Raw genomic sequence first — 19,272 nt, 5'->3', positions numbered from 1 at the left:
TCGGCGTTGTTGAAAACAAAACTACATGAGGATGGTCTTAGCTTGTCTATCATTTTCTTTCTGATCTCCTCAGACAACTCTCTGCTTTGTTTTCTCTGGTCCATGTTCAGCATGGGACACACAATGACACCAAAGAGCAGAGTAGCTACTTTTCCTACATTTAAACAGGCTGAATGACTGATTGCACAATTGGAGACATGTGTGATGCTAATTAAAGAAAACAGCTAGTTCGAAACAAATCACTCTAATCCAATTATTTTTGATCTTTTCTAGGGGTACCAAGACATGTGTCCAGACCATTTTAGAATATCTTTTCAGAATAAACAATACTTTACCACTTTTCATACTTTAATTTACTTGATGAGGTTTACATAGGACAATCTCTTTTCATTTAATGACTTTTCATGTCTGCATAAGCATACATGAACTCTCATATCCATATCGATAAACAATATTGGAAGGTAAAGTTCTGAAACATAAATATCTGAAGCATACACGTGAATATCTAAATATCAAGGCTAATCTCTTTTGAAATGAGTGAAAGTCATTTAGACTTTTCTGCAAAGCATCTGGACCTTGACTGGGATTCCTTCTTAAAATAAAGTATAACTTGTGTCTCTCTGCAATGCAGGTCCTGGAATGAATATAAGGAAGGCTTTGGAAATCAGCGCAGTGCCCGAGGTGAATTCTGGTTAGGAAATGAAAAACTGCACCATCTAACAAAGCAAAGTGAGTGCCTGGATGGGTTGTGTCTATTTTTACCAAACTGATATGTCATTTTGAAATAATGTACTTCTGTAGTCATGCACCTTCCTTAGTATTGTGGAGCATTGTTTCCAGATATCAAGGCAGAAGCTCAGAGTGTGGTTTCCAGTCTTTTGAGAGATGTCTCTGTCTACACATTCAGCCTTAGGAAAGTGCAGCTTGATGGCTGCGATTCCTATTTTATTGACTGTAGTTTTTCAATAAGAGGATATAAGGAGGGGCGGCACGGTGGCGCAGTGGGTAGCGCTGCTGCCTCACAGTTGGGAGACCTGGGGACCTGAGTTCGCTTTCCGGGTCCTCCCTGAGTGGAGTTTGCATGTTCTCCCCGTGTCTACGTGGGTTTCCTCCGGGCACTCCAGTTTCCTCCCACAGTCCAAAGACATGCAGGTTAGGTGCATTGGCGATTCTAAATTGTACCTAGTGTGTGCTTGGTGTGTGGGTCTGTTTGTGTGCATCCTGCGGTGGGTTGGCACCCTGCCCGGGATTGGTTCCTGCCTTGTGCCCTGTGTTGGCTGGGATTGGCTCCAGCAGACCCCCGTGACCCTTTGTTCGGATTCAGCGGGTTGGAAAATGGATGGATGGATATAAGGATCAGAAAGTACCCAGAGGCTACCAGGAGGTAGTGGCATCAGATAATCAGAAGACTTTTATGATGATTTCTAATGGCAAAAATGAAATAGTAGAAGAATAAATGCTGTATGCTACTCTTGCGAAGAAATATCAGTTAAAGTGGGAGATAGTATGGGTAAAAGCAAAAATGAAATAAAGTGAAGCTATGAAAGAAGTAATTCAAGATGTATGAAGTCGAAGTTTAGCAAGTAACGGGGTTAACATTTTGTTCCAAAGCTCAAAGAGCTAATCCTTTTGGTTTTATTTGTTTCTCATGTGAACTTTGCTTCTGTGTTTATTTAGTGAAGCCCTTATTTTGTATGCTTTGGTTTTCTGGTAATATGGCCCCATAACGTCCAAATTTCTGAATTTGGTATTTCAATGCAGGATGTAGGAAGCTGGAATATATTCTTTGTGGCAAAGGGACACAAGATAGGAAACAATCTTGGATTGTATTGTATGTCATCCCAGGACACACTCATGAGCATATACTGTATATATAAACTCAATTTGGAATCAATCAGCCAAATAATAAGAACATCTTTGGACAGTAGAAGGTTGGACATTACATTCAGAGACTTCCAAAAAGACTAGGAAAGCAACCGTCTCCACATTTATTACCTACATGGGAAAAGCAGAGTATCTGATTATAAGTTGCTTTTTGAACGAAGATGTATACGCAGGTAGCTCCTTTGAGATGCTGCCAATCTCAATGAACTGGTGGGTTTTGAGGGTCTTTTGATAGTTTGTGCTGTCACTTCCTAATTTCAAACACGGAGTGAACTACCATGTATGAGTATTCCAGGATCATTTCAACTACTTACAAAATGTCTGTCTCCTTCTATAAATTTCAAACAAGGCATGACTCATCCTGTCAGCCTGCTTGGTGTTTAAAGAGAGAGTAAATATGGTAGCAATGCTAAAAGACATCTGTTTTTGTGACCAACTAACATCTTTCCCTGTAGAAAGATTGATATATGTAGATTGATATACAGTAGGTATTTATTTGTCCCTGGGGGAAATTAACATTCTGTAAAAAAACATTTGTTTTATTGTGCAAGGTCACATGGTGATCCTATTTAAGCCCTTATAAACTCTCCCACAATCTTATAAACATTTCCCGCACACTTATACAGCATAAACCCTTTATATTCTCTTAGATATTAGGTAAGATTTTTTGAAATTATGTATGTAAACACACTGTATATATTATGATTATTCCTTTAGTATTAGTATCATATTTCTAAAATACGAACACTGCAGTCATGCACCATTTGCATTCTGGTAATGTTTACGGCCCCAGAAGCAGTAGCAAGAGCAGATCGTTTTGGAGCCATAACGAAGGGCTTGACTACGTACAAAGATAAACACAAAAGAGCACAAAAGTTAACTCTTTACACAGCAAAACACGTTGATGCTGAATGAGCAAGATGAGTTGCTAGCTAATGCAAAGTGGAATCAAATGCTCCTTTCCGTCGCTGAGCCAATCAGCACCCAGGAACTTAACCACGTGCTCTGATTGGTCAGCTTCTCAGCCATCCGCCAATAGTGTCACTTGTATGAAATCAACTGGGCAAACCAACTGAGGAAGCATGTACCAGAAATAAAAAGACCCATTGTCCACAGAAATCCATGAACCAGCGAAAAATCCGAGATGTATATTTAGATATGCTTACATATAAAATCCGCGATAGAGTGAAGCTGCGAAAGTTGAAGAGCGATATAGTGAGGGATTACTGTATTGAAACAGGCCACATGCCTGTCTCAACATGGCTGCTGAGATAGAATTGTCTTCATCATGGTCTTCTCTTGAGAGAGAAGTAAAGGTAAGGTGACCAACTTTATACCATTCCTAAACTGATGGGGCATCATAGTACGCCAATCATAAACAGCCATATTTTAGACCAATAGAATTAATTTTCCAGTCTCTTCCTGACCAGATACCCCTGAAAGAGCTCATGTACAACTCATCCCCCAGTTGCTTTGTTTAGTCAGTTTATGGCCTTCCTGTGGCAGATGGCTTATAGGCTCTTAGTTCAAAGAGAGTCACCCTTGCCAAGCTGGTCTGATGCTCTGTCCCCCTCACCATAAAATTCAGATCTATCAGTATTAAAGATAGGGGAGGGTTGGTTAGGTAAATTTCAAAGCACCGCTCTTCTCATCAATGAAGCAAAACATCACTGAAACACTGTCTAATATTACATTTGCTTTGTCTAGCTTACAAATAAATGCATACAAAATATTTATCAGTTTATCCATATTACTAACCGAGAATGCTAAACCGGATGATGGACGCAGGCACATCCGGCCATGGGCCGTAGCTGCAAAAAGACGTACTGCGCAGGCGCAAAAACAGTCCGCGAGAGTCGGCTGAGGAGCCAAGAAAGGCGGACAAAAGAGGGCGAGAAGAGGCGGATGAGGGGCCGCGAGAGGCGCAGGCGCAAAAAGAGTCCGCGAGAGTCGGAGAAAGGCGGAGAAAAGAGGGCGACAGAGGCGGATGAGGGGCCGCGAGTGGCGGACAAGACCACAGAAAAAAGGAGTGAGCACATACAAAAAGGAGAAATGAGGCGCAAAGTCAAACGCAGGAAAAGCACGAAACACATTGCACACGAAACTAGAACCGAAAAAAAAAAAAAAAAAAAAAAAGAGGCCCGCGCACAACAGCAAGGCACCCCCCCCCTACAGGCACCGGACGGGACACACACCAAGAGGGGGATTCAACAAGCCCATGGAACACAAAAAAAAGAACACAAAACCACCCCACAGACCCTACAAGCGAGGGACGGGACACACACAAAGAGGGGGATTCAACAAGACACAGGAACACAAAAAGAAACAAGACGCTCGCGCAACAACAATCCTCAACAACCCCCCCCCCCCCCCCCCACATCCATAAGAAGTCACACCCAAAGCCACATATTCTAAAGTGAACGTCAGCACCTTCACACTAGACAGCATAGGTGTCAGCATTGGTGGATCTCCTTACAATAAAGCACTATTAACCGTTCAACTGCAGAAAAGGAAACATATTAACAGTGACTGCGACCCTCCTTAGAAAGAAACAAGTCATGAATACACGGTCACGGGTACAAAACGAAAAGGAAAGGATAACAGGAACAAACACACGAACACGAAAGAAACAACAAAATAGACGGCTATGCGGCATAGGTGGATCTCATTACAATAAGGCACTATTAACCGTTCAACCGCAGAAAAGTCTCCATATTAACAGTGAGTGCAATACTCCTTATTACTTATCCATATTTCTAAAAGAAAAAATGTCTCGACTCCAAAAACGCAAAGCTCAACTAAAGCTTCTAACTAACGATGTACCTAAAAGTAAAAACTTTATGAACTGCATTAGATCCTACAATAGTTCATTTGCTTTTGCATATACTGGAGTAAATATCAGGCCACCAAAAGGCAATGGCCCATACTGCTTTCGCATATGTGCACAAATACTGCATCGCATTGGAACAGTGCACCCTGAAACAAATCAACAACGCAAATATGCACAAATCTACATCCTAGATCCACATTACGCAAACTATCAATCAAAGTGCTGCATCGCAACAGGCACGGATTCAAAACGAAACACCTCCCGTCTCAGACATACGTTAATGGCAGCGAAGGCTACAACGGGCTTCTCACACAGCACAGGCAAATCGATTACAGCTCCAAAACAACACGTCCCAAATACTACACATGCAACAACGCGCCTCTCAAACGGCACAAGCAAAACATACATCAGGAAAATTCATTCGGATTAATGAATGTCATTTGCAATCATTGTCATTCAGTTCACTTCCCTGAAGAAACAACTGGCAATACAAGTTATACATTTACACGTTGTTGTCAAAAGGGTCAAATTAGACTGCCTTCTTTACATTCATATACTGAATATCTACAGAAGATTCTAACTGACGATGTACCTAAAAGTGAAATCTTTATCAACTGCATTAGATCCTACAAATCGGTATCCACTATGAACATTAACGGTGGCACTGCACGTGACATCCGTCTTGAAAAAATGTTGTTTATTGATAAATGTTCAATGGCATGAAGTCACTTACTCAACACCATTCATAAACTTCTACAAACGTTTATGAATAATAATATTCGATTTGGAGGAAAGGTACTTTTATAAGGAGGAGATTTTAGACAGTGCTTAGCTATTCTTCCAGATGCCATGCACTCAGCTATTGTTCAGTGCACCTTAAAATACGCAGACAATTGGCATTGCTTTCAAAAGATACAGTTAGTAAAAAAGATACGATGTCCAGAACCAGATCATAACAATTGCTTATTACAACTGAGAGATGGTACACTCACCAATACAGATGGACTTCACCCACAGATTATTACAATTCCTCAAGCCTTTATCTGCGACGACTTAGTTACAGACAGATTTGGAACAGCAATCTCATTAGACCAAATGCCCCTTTTAACACAACGCACTATATTATGTCCAAAAAATATTAATGTGGAAAACATAAATACCCAAGTCATTCCATTACTTCCTGGAGAGACACAACTCTTTCTAAGCTCTGACAAAGTTGACTCTGATCACGATAATGACCATCTTCATTGACCTTACAAGTTCTGAGCTGGAATTACCTTTTACACTTAAACGGCGTGTACAAAGAAATTTTCCAATAAACCTTTACACTGTGCCACACACTTTATTGTTTGCTTTCTATTTGCATCATCTACACCGTCACACTATTCTATATCTCATTCATACATCACGCTCTTTGTCATTCCCAACACCAGGGGTTGGCGAGCGAAGCGAGCAGGGGGCGGAGCCCCCTAGTATGCTAGAAATGACTCCACCATAGCATTGCAATAGGGGAACTCCATATTTTCTGAAGAAACCCCATATGGACATGGAAAGAACGGCACATTCCAAATAGAAGGATTCCAGCTTGAAGCTTAACTAGAAGACAAGGGCTGTCGGTCTGTGCTTTTTTTCCCCTCTTGCATTTGTATAACTCTTTCTTTCTCTCTTCCTTGCTTGCTTAAGACTATTTTATACTTGACACATCCAAGCGGCAAAAATGACTTTGAACACAGAGGCACTTCTGCTGGGCTTTCACCATGTGCCGCAAATGGAACTTTTCCTGATTATGCAGAGATGAGAATGCAGCACTGTGTATCTCCAAGGAGAGGATTTCAAGGAGAGGCTGGTGGCAGAAGTGAAATGACATAACCAGACCACAAAGCTGCTCAGATGACATCAAATTGATGGGAGGAAATTGCATATAACATTGGATAAAAACACAGCTGCTTGTAAGAAAACATTAAAACAAGGATGCTTTTTATCTTAAACCCACCTTCATATGAGCAGATTTTCATCAAGCATGGCCATCTTTTGCTTAACAGGCATGTAAACAATTCACTTCCTCTGCTGTAGAGTAGTTAGGTATGCAACATGAACCAAACGCTGTCATCTCCTGACTCAAAGAATATTAGTACAACAATTGAACAGACCACCACAAGTATAAAGACATTTTGGTCACTGACAGCACATGTTCTTTGTTTTGCTTTGTTTAATGCAGTAAGTTTAAATAAAGCTTTTAAAGCTTTATATAGCAGAACCTGGGTATAAAGAAGATGAATTTGAAATTACACGGTCAGAAGTTTAGATCCTAGCCCAGACAGTCTTTCAAGACGTGGCATACTTCCTTTAAAGGCCCTGTCACATTACATGATTATTACAGTTAGTTTCACTGGTGACGATAGATAGATAGATAGATAGATAGATAGATAGATAGATAGATAGATAGATAGATAGATAGATAGATAGATAGATAGATAGATAGATAGATACCACCAGTTTGGCGTGAGGCATCTTTCTTCTTAATGCTGCCTCCCCAGCACACCACCGCGTAGAAGATGGCACTCGCCACAACCATCTGCTAGAACATCTGCAGCATCTTATTGCAGATGTTGAAGGATGCCAGTCTTCTAAGGAAGTATAGCCGGCTCGGTCCTCTCTTGCACAGAGAATCAGTATTGGCGGTCCAGTCCAATTTATCATCCAGCTGCACTCCCAGGTATTTATAGGTCTGTACCCTCTGCACACAGTCTCCTCTGATAATCATGGGGTCCCGGATGTGCCTAGGTCTCCTAAAATCCACCACCAGTTCCTTCGTTTTGCTGGTGTTCAGGTGTAAGTGGTTTGAGTCGCACCATTTAACAAAGTCCTTGATGAGGTTTGTATACTCCTCCTCCTGCCCATTCCTGATGCAGCCCATGATAGCAGTGTCGTCAGCGAACTTTTGCACGTGGCAGGACTCCGAGTTGTATTGGAAGTCCGATGTATATAGGCTGAACAGGACCGGAGAAAGTACAGTCCCCTGTGGCGCTCCTGTGTTGCTGACCACAATGTCAGACCTGCAGTTCCCAAGACGCACATACTGAGGTCTGTTTGTAAGATAGTCCACGATCCATGCCACCAGGTAATAGTGATATAATATCATTATTATATATAATATATAAGATATAATATAATAGGTATAATCTGCTCACTTGCGCTGCTGTAATTGTGGGTGGGGATGTCTCTCCTATGCTGGTATCAGCAGAAGGATGGGTGGAGGGTGCAGTACTCCGAGGTGAGAGTGGGTTAGGGTGGTCAAACCTGTTAAAGAAGTTGTTCATTTGGTTTGCTCCCTTCACGTCTCTCTCGATGGTGGCACCTCGCTTCAAGCTGCAGCCAGTGATGATCTTCATCCCTTCCCACACTTCCTTCATGCTATTATTCTGCAACTTCTGCTCCAGCTTTCTCCTGTACTGCTCCTTCGCCGCCCTGAGCTGGACTCGGAGTTCCTTCTGCACGCGCTTGAGCTCATGCTGATCACCGCCTTTAAAAGCCCTTTTCTTCTGGTTCAAAAGGTCCTTGATGTCACTTGTAATCCATGGCTTGTTGTTAGCATAGCAGCATACTGTTCTTACTGGAACTACAGTGTCCATACAGAAGTTGATGTAGTCAGTAGTGCAGTCAACAACCTCAATGTTCTCACTATGTGATCCCTTCAGGATATCCCAGTCCGTAGTTCCAAAGCAGTCTCTCATAGCCTGCTCTGCCTCAGGGGACCACTTCCTGAATGAGTGTGTGGTTGTAGGTAGCTCCCTCACTCTTGGTTTGTAGTGAGGCTGAAGCAGAACCAGGTTATGATCTGCTTTCCCAAGTGCAGGCAGTGGGGTGGCGCTGTATGCGTCTTTAACGTTTGCATACAGTAAGTCAATAGTCTTATTTCCCCGGGTGTTAACAATCCACATACTGGGAGAAGGCAGGTAATGTTTTGTCCAGCGTCACATGGTTAAAGTCTCCAGCGATTAGCACAAGCACCTCAGGGTGCTGCGTTTGTAACTTAGCAACAATGGAATGTATGATGTCACCCGCTATCTCCACCGTTCACCCGAGGAGGGATGTAAACAATAACAACAATGACGTGTCCAAACTCTCTGGGCAAGTAATAGGGATGCAAACCTATGGCCAACAGTTCGATGTCCCTGCAGCAAGTGGAGATTTTGACGTTAACATGTCCAGAGTTGCACCACCTTGTATTCACATAGAGAGCGAGTCCTCCTCCTTTCTGCTTCCCGCTGGTATTTGCGTCTCTGTCCGCTCTAACTGTGCTAAACCCGGGTAGCTCCATGTTAGCATCTGGGATGGTAGTAGGTAGCCATGTTTCGCAAAAACACAACAAACTGTATTCTCTGTAGGTCCTAACATTTTTCACCAGCGCAGCCAGTTTGTCGATCTAATTTGATATTGAGTTCACATTTCCTAGGATCACAGAAGGCACCGAAGGCTTAAAACGCCAATTTCTCGCAAGCCACTTAATTTTTAGCTTAGTGCCGGCTCTGCTGCCATGATACCGCCTTCTTACCTCGTTGGGTAAATAGGGAACCACACCGACACTGGCATTTGTTCTCAGCGCTTGAAGTTGACTACTTGAATAGATGAGTCTTGGCGTGTAAAAATCCATGTCCACGTAGTAAAAGTAAAAGTGTCCAGGGAACGAATCCACATAAAAGAAAGTGATAGGAGTGATCAATTAAAAAAAAAAAAGGTAGAAAAATAAAGTCGTACACGGAGCTGCTGAAAAGGCTGCCACTCTCGGCGGTGCCTGAGTCATCAAATTTTTCTTATGTAATCTTAGCAAGTCTGGGGCAATTACAGCACACTCTTATGATTGCAGTTGTGTAATATGACATCCCCAGCCACTCAGTCCAACCTATCTGTGACTCGCCCCGATATTTGTGGGATCTGTTGCCCAATATGCACTAACCCGGAAGTACAGTGCATGTAATGCTGCTGCACGCAATCAGAGGAGGCCCCTGTTTGTACTTTGCAAACAGAAGTGAGTCTTGTCTGTCTGATGTCTTGTATATGATACACCATGACAGAATTGAAAAAAGGAAAAAAAGGATGAGTTCACAGCTGAATTGGAAAACATTTGTACAGCACCAGCCTAGCCAGGCAGCACATTATTGGCTGTCAGAAAAAGGAAAGAGCTTGCAAGACTTTGGAAATGAGAAACTGTGCTGTGCTAGTGATGTAATCAGACACCCTCAGGGGATCAAGATCAACAGCACAGTTATCAAGTTTGACAAGTTTGACATCCCCTTCAACTAGAAGTCATGCAGCGCCAAGGCCTGAACCTGTTTGGCATCTTCCATTTACTGTACAGGTAGTCATCGATGTACGACCACGTTCATTTACGACAGACCGGTCGTAAGTCAATCCGGACATAAGATGGACTGATGTATATATTCAAACCTGACCATATGTATAGTACTCTATAATAAGTCCCATAAGTCAGATTGTTTGTTTTATATTCTTTTTTATCAACATTCTTATCACATTGTGTAGATTTTCTATCGTTCTTTTTTGTAAATTATTTTTATTTTATTATTTTGTTTCCTTAATATTGTTGCATGCATGGGTTACCGAACCTTTAACAGCTTCTTGTATCCTTTCTTTGTCTATGTTATGTTACATCATCGGTGTGAATCTCTCCCAGTGTTCTTTGTGTTAACTGTGAGAGAAGGAATTGTACTGACTGAATTTGAGTACTCATATGTTTTGTGTTTTAACGTTTCAGCCTGTTAATAATAAACATTAACAGATAAAGGAGTTCAGAGTGGTTTCATTACCCCTGCATAGCAGTTTGCACGAAGAAGCACCTTGTGAGTCACAACACAGAAGCTTCAGAGATTAACCAGATTCAAAGCTAGAGTGCAGCAGTACAGTGCATGCGGTGAACACCAGTTACAATGGGATAACTTAAAGTTATGTGCAATCACATTCGCTTTCATTCCTTCCTCATACTGCTTGATCGCCTTCATTTTTGTGTCGAGATCAATGGCTTTTTTTCCTGCACTTGTAAGACAAATGTAACTGAATGTAATTGAAACCACTGCAGGTAATAAACTGAGATTGAGATGAATGTGTCACAGCCTATGAAAACTGTCTGCTACCCATGAAGCACGGTAGCAATCGTAAGTCAAATGGTCATAAGACACATAGGTCGTAAGTTGGCAACTACCTGTATCTGCATATCTTCTTATCATGAGTATATGAAGCCTTTCAGGATGGTGCATGAAAAATTGATTTTAAAAGAATTAAAAAATTTAGCCAAGTCAAAAAGAAATGGAAGGAAGAAAGAACAAAAAGTTTTCTGACAATGAGAAATATATCTTGATAAGTGAAAAATGAAAAAAAAAGTTGTAGAACACAATTATTGTTGTAAAGTGGACATTTTACATTTCATTTCAGATTTAATGATCCATTATTTGACATTTGTCAACCACAAAGGCAGCTCCTCACAGACCTCAAATTTAATAAATGTGATTATAAAATAGTACAGCCCTTGGTCTCAAAATAGAGTTTTTTTTTTATGCATACAAACTGGCAGTTGCAATTCTTAAAATTCATTTTAGAGTGAAATTACAAAGATCATTTGTAATTCATTTGTAATTAAATGAAAGCCATTATAAATACATGAATACATTCAATGGTGTTAAGCACTTTTTGCATGCTTAGGAAGTGTGGCTGGTCCTTCAGGGACCTGTGCATGTTGATGGAAGTGGGATCAATTACTGATACATTACTGACAAATTTTTGCTCATAGGGATATCATTTCAGCTTTATCTTTAATAAAATAATAACAGGAATAATATTGCAATGTCCTGGCCGGAAATGGACTGTTGAGTTTAGCAGAGAGGGAGGAGAGTGATAAGAAGGACTGCCATCGGGGACATGATTAACAATAAAAAAGGAAGAGAAGGGGTGGTACCCTGAATGGGGGACTGAGGAGGGTATCATTGCAGCCTGGAGCTGAATGTCAAGTAGGAGGAGCAATATTAAGTGGGAGGGACTACAGTGTTGAGTATGAGGGGGTTATTTAAAATGGCCTGTTAACATCTGATTGGTCAGGTTTTTTTTCTGTCACCGAAGTGCATGCATGAAACAAACAAAATATTAGCAATGAATAGTGATTTAAACCCTTTTTGAAGCTAGTTACGAGAGGTAAGTTGTCGTTTAAAGGTATAAGGTTTTCAAATCTTTGCCATGTAATGTTTTGGAACACTAGTGTGATTTGATGTGGTTTGATAAAGGGGACCATTTTGTGATTGTTTGTATATTATTCTAGGCATTATTGTATTAGCTAACATAATTAGGAAACGTGAATGAAGCTAGGCTTTTTCACTCAGTTTGGTATCATTTGGAGGGACTGGGAATGGAGGTAGGGATTTCTGGACAGTCTGGAGGACGACAGAAAGGTGTGCAAGATGGATGAATAGATGGATGGATTCTGTGTAAGCAACCAGAGTTTTTCTTTGATGGCATCTCCCAGGGCCATAACAACGTGGAGTTTATGGATAATTGTAAGTAGTTCTAGTTCAGTATGATTTATTTTTTTTGTTTTACATTCATGTTTTCTTCTTAGAATGTTACAAGTAAATTATTCTGTAATCACTTCTTCGTCCTACTTTACAAGTAAATTGTTCTGCAATCACATCTTCATCCTACGTGTCTTCCTTTTCTTTCCTTACGGTGAGGTCGCTACAATACATTTTAGTTTAATGCAGAACTGAATCACAATACTAAATCATGCAATTGTAACTTTCATGTAAGATAGTTATTTCAGGTAAGGAGCAAGTTATGAGGTAAGGAAGATTTGAAGGTAAGGTAGTAATAGTCACTGATCATGGTGCTAGAGAGTAGTGATGTGTTGTGTGTTGATTAACACATCCATCCATCCATTTTCCAACCCGCTGAATCCGAACACAGGGTCACGGGGGTCTGCTGGAGCCAATCCCAGCCAACACAGGGCACAAGGCAGGGAACCAATCCCGGGCAGGGTGCCAACCCACCGCAGGACACACACAAACACACCCACACACCAAGCACACACTAGGGCCAATTTAGAATCACCAATTCACCTAACCTGCATGTCTTTGGACCGTGGGAGGAAACCGGAGCGCCCGGAGGAAACCCACGCAGACACGGGGAGAACATGCAAACTCCACGCAGGGTGGACCAGGGAAGCGAACCCAGGTCTCCTAACTGCGAGGCAGCAGCGCTACCACTGCGCCACCGTGCCGCCTGATTAACACATGCAAGTAAGAATTTCTTTATACCCTAGGGACAATAATGATCTTATAAACCTATGACTTAGATGAACAGACTCTTTCATAATGCTGAAAGCTTTGTCGTGATATCTCAGTTCTTGCATTCTAACCATTTTCCTTAGCCTTTGTGTTTTAATGTACATGTAATCCATGTGCCAACATGGGACTTTTTTGTCGAAGTATTGACATTTCCTTTAGTTTTCAGTCTGCTGTATCACATTGTTTGCCAACTACACCACAGTTGTCTATTATTGTGTATGTAGTCTTCATGCTCATGCAGTTGCTGTATGTGTGCGTTGCTGGTGAAGGTGTTGTGGATCTGGTGATAAGCAGCATTTAGTAATATGAATCCTTAATATTCGATCCTCACAGGTGGCGCAGTGGTAGTGCTGCTGCTTTGCAGTAAGGAGATTGCGGGTTCACTTTCTGGGTGTGGAGAGCGCTTTGAGTAGTGAGAAAAGCGCTATATAAATGTAAAGAATTATTATTAATTTGCATGAGGTAATTTATGAATGTGGATTGTGAAGTGGTGGAAAAAGCTCAAGTATGAAGGTGAAAATGAGCTGATAGGGTAATGGTGTTGGCTGTCTTTTATGCTAGTTCCTTTATAATTAAATTAGTTAAATACACTCAGATATAATGATGAAATTTCTAAAATTGAGGTAATTCCAAAAATAGGGAGGGATAATAAATACCGTAACAAATGAAAGAAGACATTTTTCTTGTTGCATAAACTTTTGCAAATACAAAGTGCAAAATGTAACGTGCAGATAAAATGGTTTATTAATAAATGCAAAATAGGGAATGACAAACAAACCATTCTATCTAAAATGTATTTTTAGTAGAACTTTGTTCAATGTTAAAGAGATAGTTTGGAATTCCAGCTCATCATCTTCACAAATCCTTCCCCTTTCTGACAAAAGTGATCATGATTGTACGAAAAGCATTAATACTGTCTTTCCTTTCTAGGAAATTACAACCTGAGAATTAATCTAGCAGATTTTGAAGGCGAGCAGCGGTATGCAGTTTATAGTGATTTTAAAGTTGGAGATGAAAAGGTAAGATGACAACTAAAGTGATTGTTTAGAATTTCTTGGCCCTGATAGACTTATGATGTAGTTGTTGTAGTGTAAGTGTATCTTAAATTATAATAATCTGCCATTCAATTTGAAGGCATGCTGATTTGTATAATTCTGTATAATGCAATGCCTTTGGAATGTGAAATATTTCAAATGGTTCATCAAATGTGTTTAAAACATTTCAGGTAAGTAGCTACAATGGAAATAGCTGTTTGCTATTTGCTTCAGCTGTTGTCAGGGTGCTACTAAATGTAGAAAGCAAAGATGAACTGTATGAGAGAATTTGGCATAAATTCAGCATTTACTGAACTGAAAGGTCAAATGAAGTTTCTTGGCTGCTTAATTGACTACAAACTAATTCTGAAGGATTTGGAAATGGAAGATAGTGTTTATACAACATGTACATGTTAAAGGAGAATTGGGATGCCATGAGCTACCTTGTTTAATTGTATTTGTGTGACTAGTTTTCAGTTCTCGTATGTGCTCTGGCCACAAGTGACCACAAGTGCCTCTGAATCCCTCATCAGAATATCATGCATCTGCCACTCCATGCTTAAACAGCAGCAGGACCAGAGGAGGCCTTAAGGGTGTGTGGGGCCCAGGGCTGACCAACCCCACGCGGGGGCTGGTTACGTCAAAAGCTGTTACTGGTATGTGTGAACTGTATAAACTTAATAAAAATAATGTTAACATACACCAGATTTTCTCATTACAGTTTTCAGCTAATTTTTTGCAACATTAATACGCAGACTTTTATCAAAATATAATGATATAATCTATTAAAAAAGTTCACCACAATCTCTTCCAGTCTTGGCGTCGACAGCGATACAGCTAAACCAGTAATAAAATGTTGCTGCGCGTTCCACTACCAAACACTTCCCGCACTGTTTCAACTAGGCCTACTGCAGCAAACTGAACCAAAGATTGACTAAGAAACGATGATAGGCTCTCTGGACACAAATGAGTCATAAGCGACAAGCCATCAGTTGTCCCCAAGTAAAAACAGAAGCCAACACAGCGACTAATGGGCTATACCTATTTTAGGAAAGGATTATACTGGCAACCCTTCTCAGGCAATGAAGGTGGACTATGGAATGTTTTCAAAGACTTACATGTACAGAATTTGAACTTGAAGAAGAATTTTAAAAGGGTTCTTCTTAGAAGCATCTCAAATATATATATACTGGAGAATATAACTTGACAAATCCACTCAAACGGGATACATGGACCTCAAAAGCGGGGCCCCATTAGGCATGGGGCCTGGGGTGGCCGCCCCACTTGCCACCCCAAATGCCGCTCTTGAGTAGGACCATGAGATATGGGCATAGAGGTGAGGCTTGGCCGCTAGACGGCGTTGATCTACAACCAGGGAATTCTGGGTTGCAAGCTCAAGGGCCCATGATGGCAAGGCAGGCAGTAATTTAAACCTAAAAGCAAGTAAAGGAACAACCTCACAAGAAAATTCTGTTCTTGAGCAATCTAGAATGGAAAAGAAACAAAACCAGAAATGTAAGCCTTTGCTAGTGCTAGTTTTGTAATTACAAGTTTTAATTTTGCTGTTGAATATTGCTACAGATCACAATGTCATCAGCAAACCAATAGTTATCTATCTATCTATCTATCTAGTCCACGGGGACTCCTGTCTAGTCTCGTCTGTCAACCTGTCCATCACCATTGCAAATAAGAAAGGGCTCAGAGCCGATCCCTGATGTAATCCCACCTCCACCTTGAATGCATCCTTTACTCCTACCGCAGACCTCACCACTGTCACACTTCCCTTGTACATATCCTGTACAACTCTTGCATAATTCTCTGCCACTCCCGACTTCCTCATACAATTCCACAACTCCTCTCGAGGCACCCTGCCATATGTTTTCTCCAGGTCCACAAAGACAAAATGCAACTCCTTCTGGCGAGGTGGAGGTTTGCTCTGGTGAGGAGAGGAATGAAGGTCAGTAAGAACAAGACAGAATACATGTATGTAAATGAGAGGGAGGTCAGTGGAATGGTGAGGATGCAAGGAGTAGAGTTGGTGAAGGTGGATGAGTTTAAATACTTGGAATCAACAGTACAGAGTAATGTGGATTGTGAAAGAGAGGTGAAAAAGAGAGTGCCGGCAGGGTGGAATGGGTGGAGAAGAGTGTCGGGAATAATCTGTGACAGACGGGTATCGGCAAGAGTGAAAGGGAAAGTCTACAGGACGGTAGTGAGACCAGCTATGTTATATGGATTGGAGATGTTGGCACTGACCAGAAAGCAGGAGACAGAGCTGGAGGTGGCAGAGTTAAAGATTTGCATTGGGTGCGACAAGGATGGATAGGATTAGAAATGAGGACATTAGAGGGTCAGCTCAAGTTGGGCGGTTGGGAGACAAAGTCAGAGAGGCAAGATTGCGTTGGTTTGGACATGTGCAGAGGAGAGATGCTGGGTATATTGGGAGAAGGATGCTAAGGATAGAGCTGCCATGGGAAGAGGAAAAGAGGAAGGCCAAAGAGAAGGTTTATGGATGTGGTGAAAGAGGACATGTAAGTGATGGGTGTAACAGAACACGATGCAGAGGACAGAAAGATATGGAAGAAGATGATCTGCTGTGGCAACCTCTAACGGGAGCAGACGAAAGATGAAGAAGAAGAATTTTGCAGTTGAATTAGTTTGCCAATTTCTGAACTTATTCTGTGGATCAGTGCCTAAAGAAAATGCCATTCAAAGTTACTGTTCTGTAAAAATCTCCAAATTGTTTAGTTTGAATCAGACAAGACCCAATGCCAATTTACTAAAACATGTACCAATTAACAAGCAATAAATAACAAAAAATAAATTTCACCACAAGAAAAGCAGTACAACATTTAGCTGTAAGGCTAGATGAAAACCCGTACTCAAGTAAAACTGTAGCTGTGTGGTGGTTGATTTTTTCAGTGGAGCTGATTAAGTCCAGGAGGAGAACAGAGAGTTATAAAGTTCAAGCAGTACCAAAAGTGGTTTGTAAAGAAATGTCTTTTGAAGACAAGCCTGCATTTCAGTAAATAGGGGGTAGACTTGTACCCCAGCTTTCCACTTGCATCTAAAGGATGTACCTGATAGGTTAATTGGTAATTGTAAACTGGACTTCTGTGAATAAATGGGGGGTTGTGCATGAGGGTGCCATGTGATGGCAGCCATTGTCATCTCTCATTGCTGGAGCCTGAGGCTCAATTGTCTGTAATCTGAAGTAATTTGTGTCTCAGTCTAATAGAGTGCCGTTCCTGTCAAGGCACAACAAATTTATGGTTATAGAAATGTAAATAAGTGAATATTATGGAAAGGCACAGTATAAGTACATGATGGGAGATTCTGCTCTAAAGGATGCAAGATGTAACAAGGATTTAGGAATATTATGCACAGACATATGCATTAGTGAGACCACATCTTCAGTATTGTGTGCAGTTCTTGTCACCATACTCTTAAAAGACAATAGCAGAGGACAGCAACCAAGGTACCTCTCAGGACTTAAGGACGTGTCCTACTCTGACAGGCTCAGAGAATTAAACTATCTTAGTTTTGAGCAGAGGAGACTACATGGGGACTTAATCCGGGTCTTCAAAATCCTCAAAGGCACTGATCAGGTGGATCCAGCAGAATTTTTCAGCTCAAAGGTGAATCACATACTTGAGGAGACCAGTTGGAATTAAAGGGAAGTGAATTTAAGACTACTGATGAAAGAACACTGCAGAGTTCGCTTTGGCATGAGTTTGGCAAAATCATGTGAATGTTAATATTCGCCCAACTTGATGAAATGCATTCAAATCAATTCTGAACTATTTTTGAGTAAATTATAGTGGTCTTTAACATGTCTCTGGGGGCTAGGGAAAAGTCTGCTAGCTATACTGGACTTATAAAAAATTTATTTTCTTATTGTTAGTTTATGGTCATTTGTTGTATTTTATTTGTGGTATTTATTCAGTCTGCGTTTTTTGTTGTTTGAGGCACAGTGGTGGAGTGGTTAGTACTGCTGCCTCACAGCTCAGATTACATATTTGGCCATAATGATAGGTCCGGCATAGTAGGCAGGCTTTTCCTTTAAGAAAAATCTGGACGGGATATTGAGAGAGCTTAGTTATTAGACAAACAAATGGGTTTAATGGACTGTATGGTCTCCTGCCATTGGTCACATTTCTTATGTTCTTATGTTTTATTTTAAGATTTCTATAAAAGATTCAAATGGGTTGTAGTGATGATGCATTATAACAAGTAGCACTGATGCCAGAGAGTGTGGCAGGTTATTAATGAACTTTTGTTGTTTCCATGCTACAGTCATGCATGCATAATGAATGCCAGATTAGATCAGACACTCAATGTTTTAAAAAATGCAGTCTTTGCTTTTAAGTTACTACTTTTTCCTTCTAATGGCAACTTTCAAAATATAAGTACTATCAGATTTTAAGCCGATATAAATCTTAGTTGAAAAACAATAAACATCGTAAGTGTGTTTTTGACTTTTCAGTGATATCACAATCTATAATAGTTACTTACATAATCATTATGCTCATGTGGCAGTGGGAACAATCTTTTTCATGATAGGAGGAATACAAAGCCTTGTGGCCAAGACACTATGGTAGTTAAGTACAAGCATTCTCCCTGTGCCTGAATGCCTTTGTCTCTGGATATTCTGTTTTTAATCTCATATCCAAAAGATTTAAATGGTAGTGTTAGTATGATCTTCAGGTAAAATTATTGTTTTTAACCGCACTGTTTCAACTAGGCCTACTGTAGCAAACTGAACCAAAGACTCAACTAAGAAACGATGGTAGTCTCTCTGGACACAAATGAGTCATAAGCGACAAGTCATCAGTTGTTCCCAAGTCAAAACAGAAGCCAACCCAGCGATTAATGGGCTTGTATTGTTCATGACGTCATTTTGCATGCACTCTTCTTCTTGCCTCTGGGAATGCTTTCCTGTCATAACTTGAAAGATATGAGTCAGTTGATGAGATGTTAGATGCTATCTTATTTAGAGTGAAGAGCTACAGGAATTAAGTCTCTGTACTAAATATTATAATGGCGCTGACAAGTTACATTACATAACCAGTGTCAGGGGCACCTATATAAGTAGCAAGCCTGCAGAGTTGCATACCTTTCTAACTAGTGTGGCAAAAGGTGAGCAGTCCTTTTACGGATACTGAGCCACCTCAAAGAA

At 40.8% G+C, this 19,272-nt stretch overlaps 1 protein-coding gene across 1 annotated transcript in view; it reads left to right on the top strand.

The window, feature by feature from the left end:
• Nucleotides 1-19,272, top strand: part of fgl1 (fibrinogen-like 1) — a 100,921-nt gene that overhangs the window by 47,881 nt on the left and 33,768 nt on the right. Inside the window, exons 5-6 of the mRNA XM_028802079.2 lie at nucleotides 632-729; nucleotides 13,990-14,078. Coding sequence (XP_028657912.1) covers nucleotides 632-729; nucleotides 13,990-14,078 — 187 coding nt within the window. The remainder of the gene's footprint in view (nucleotides 1-631; nucleotides 730-13,989; nucleotides 14,079-19,272) is intronic.

The sequence above is a fragment of the Erpetoichthys calabaricus genome, chromosome 5 (genome assembly GCF_900747795.2).
Source record: "Erpetoichthys calabaricus chromosome 5, fErpCal1.3, whole genome shotgun sequence".
Taxonomy (NCBI): Eukaryota; Metazoa; Chordata; class Cladistia; order Polypteriformes; family Polypteridae; genus Erpetoichthys; species Erpetoichthys calabaricus.
Note: the sequence above shows the minus strand (reverse complement) of the source record. Positions and strands in the feature narration are given on the sequence as shown.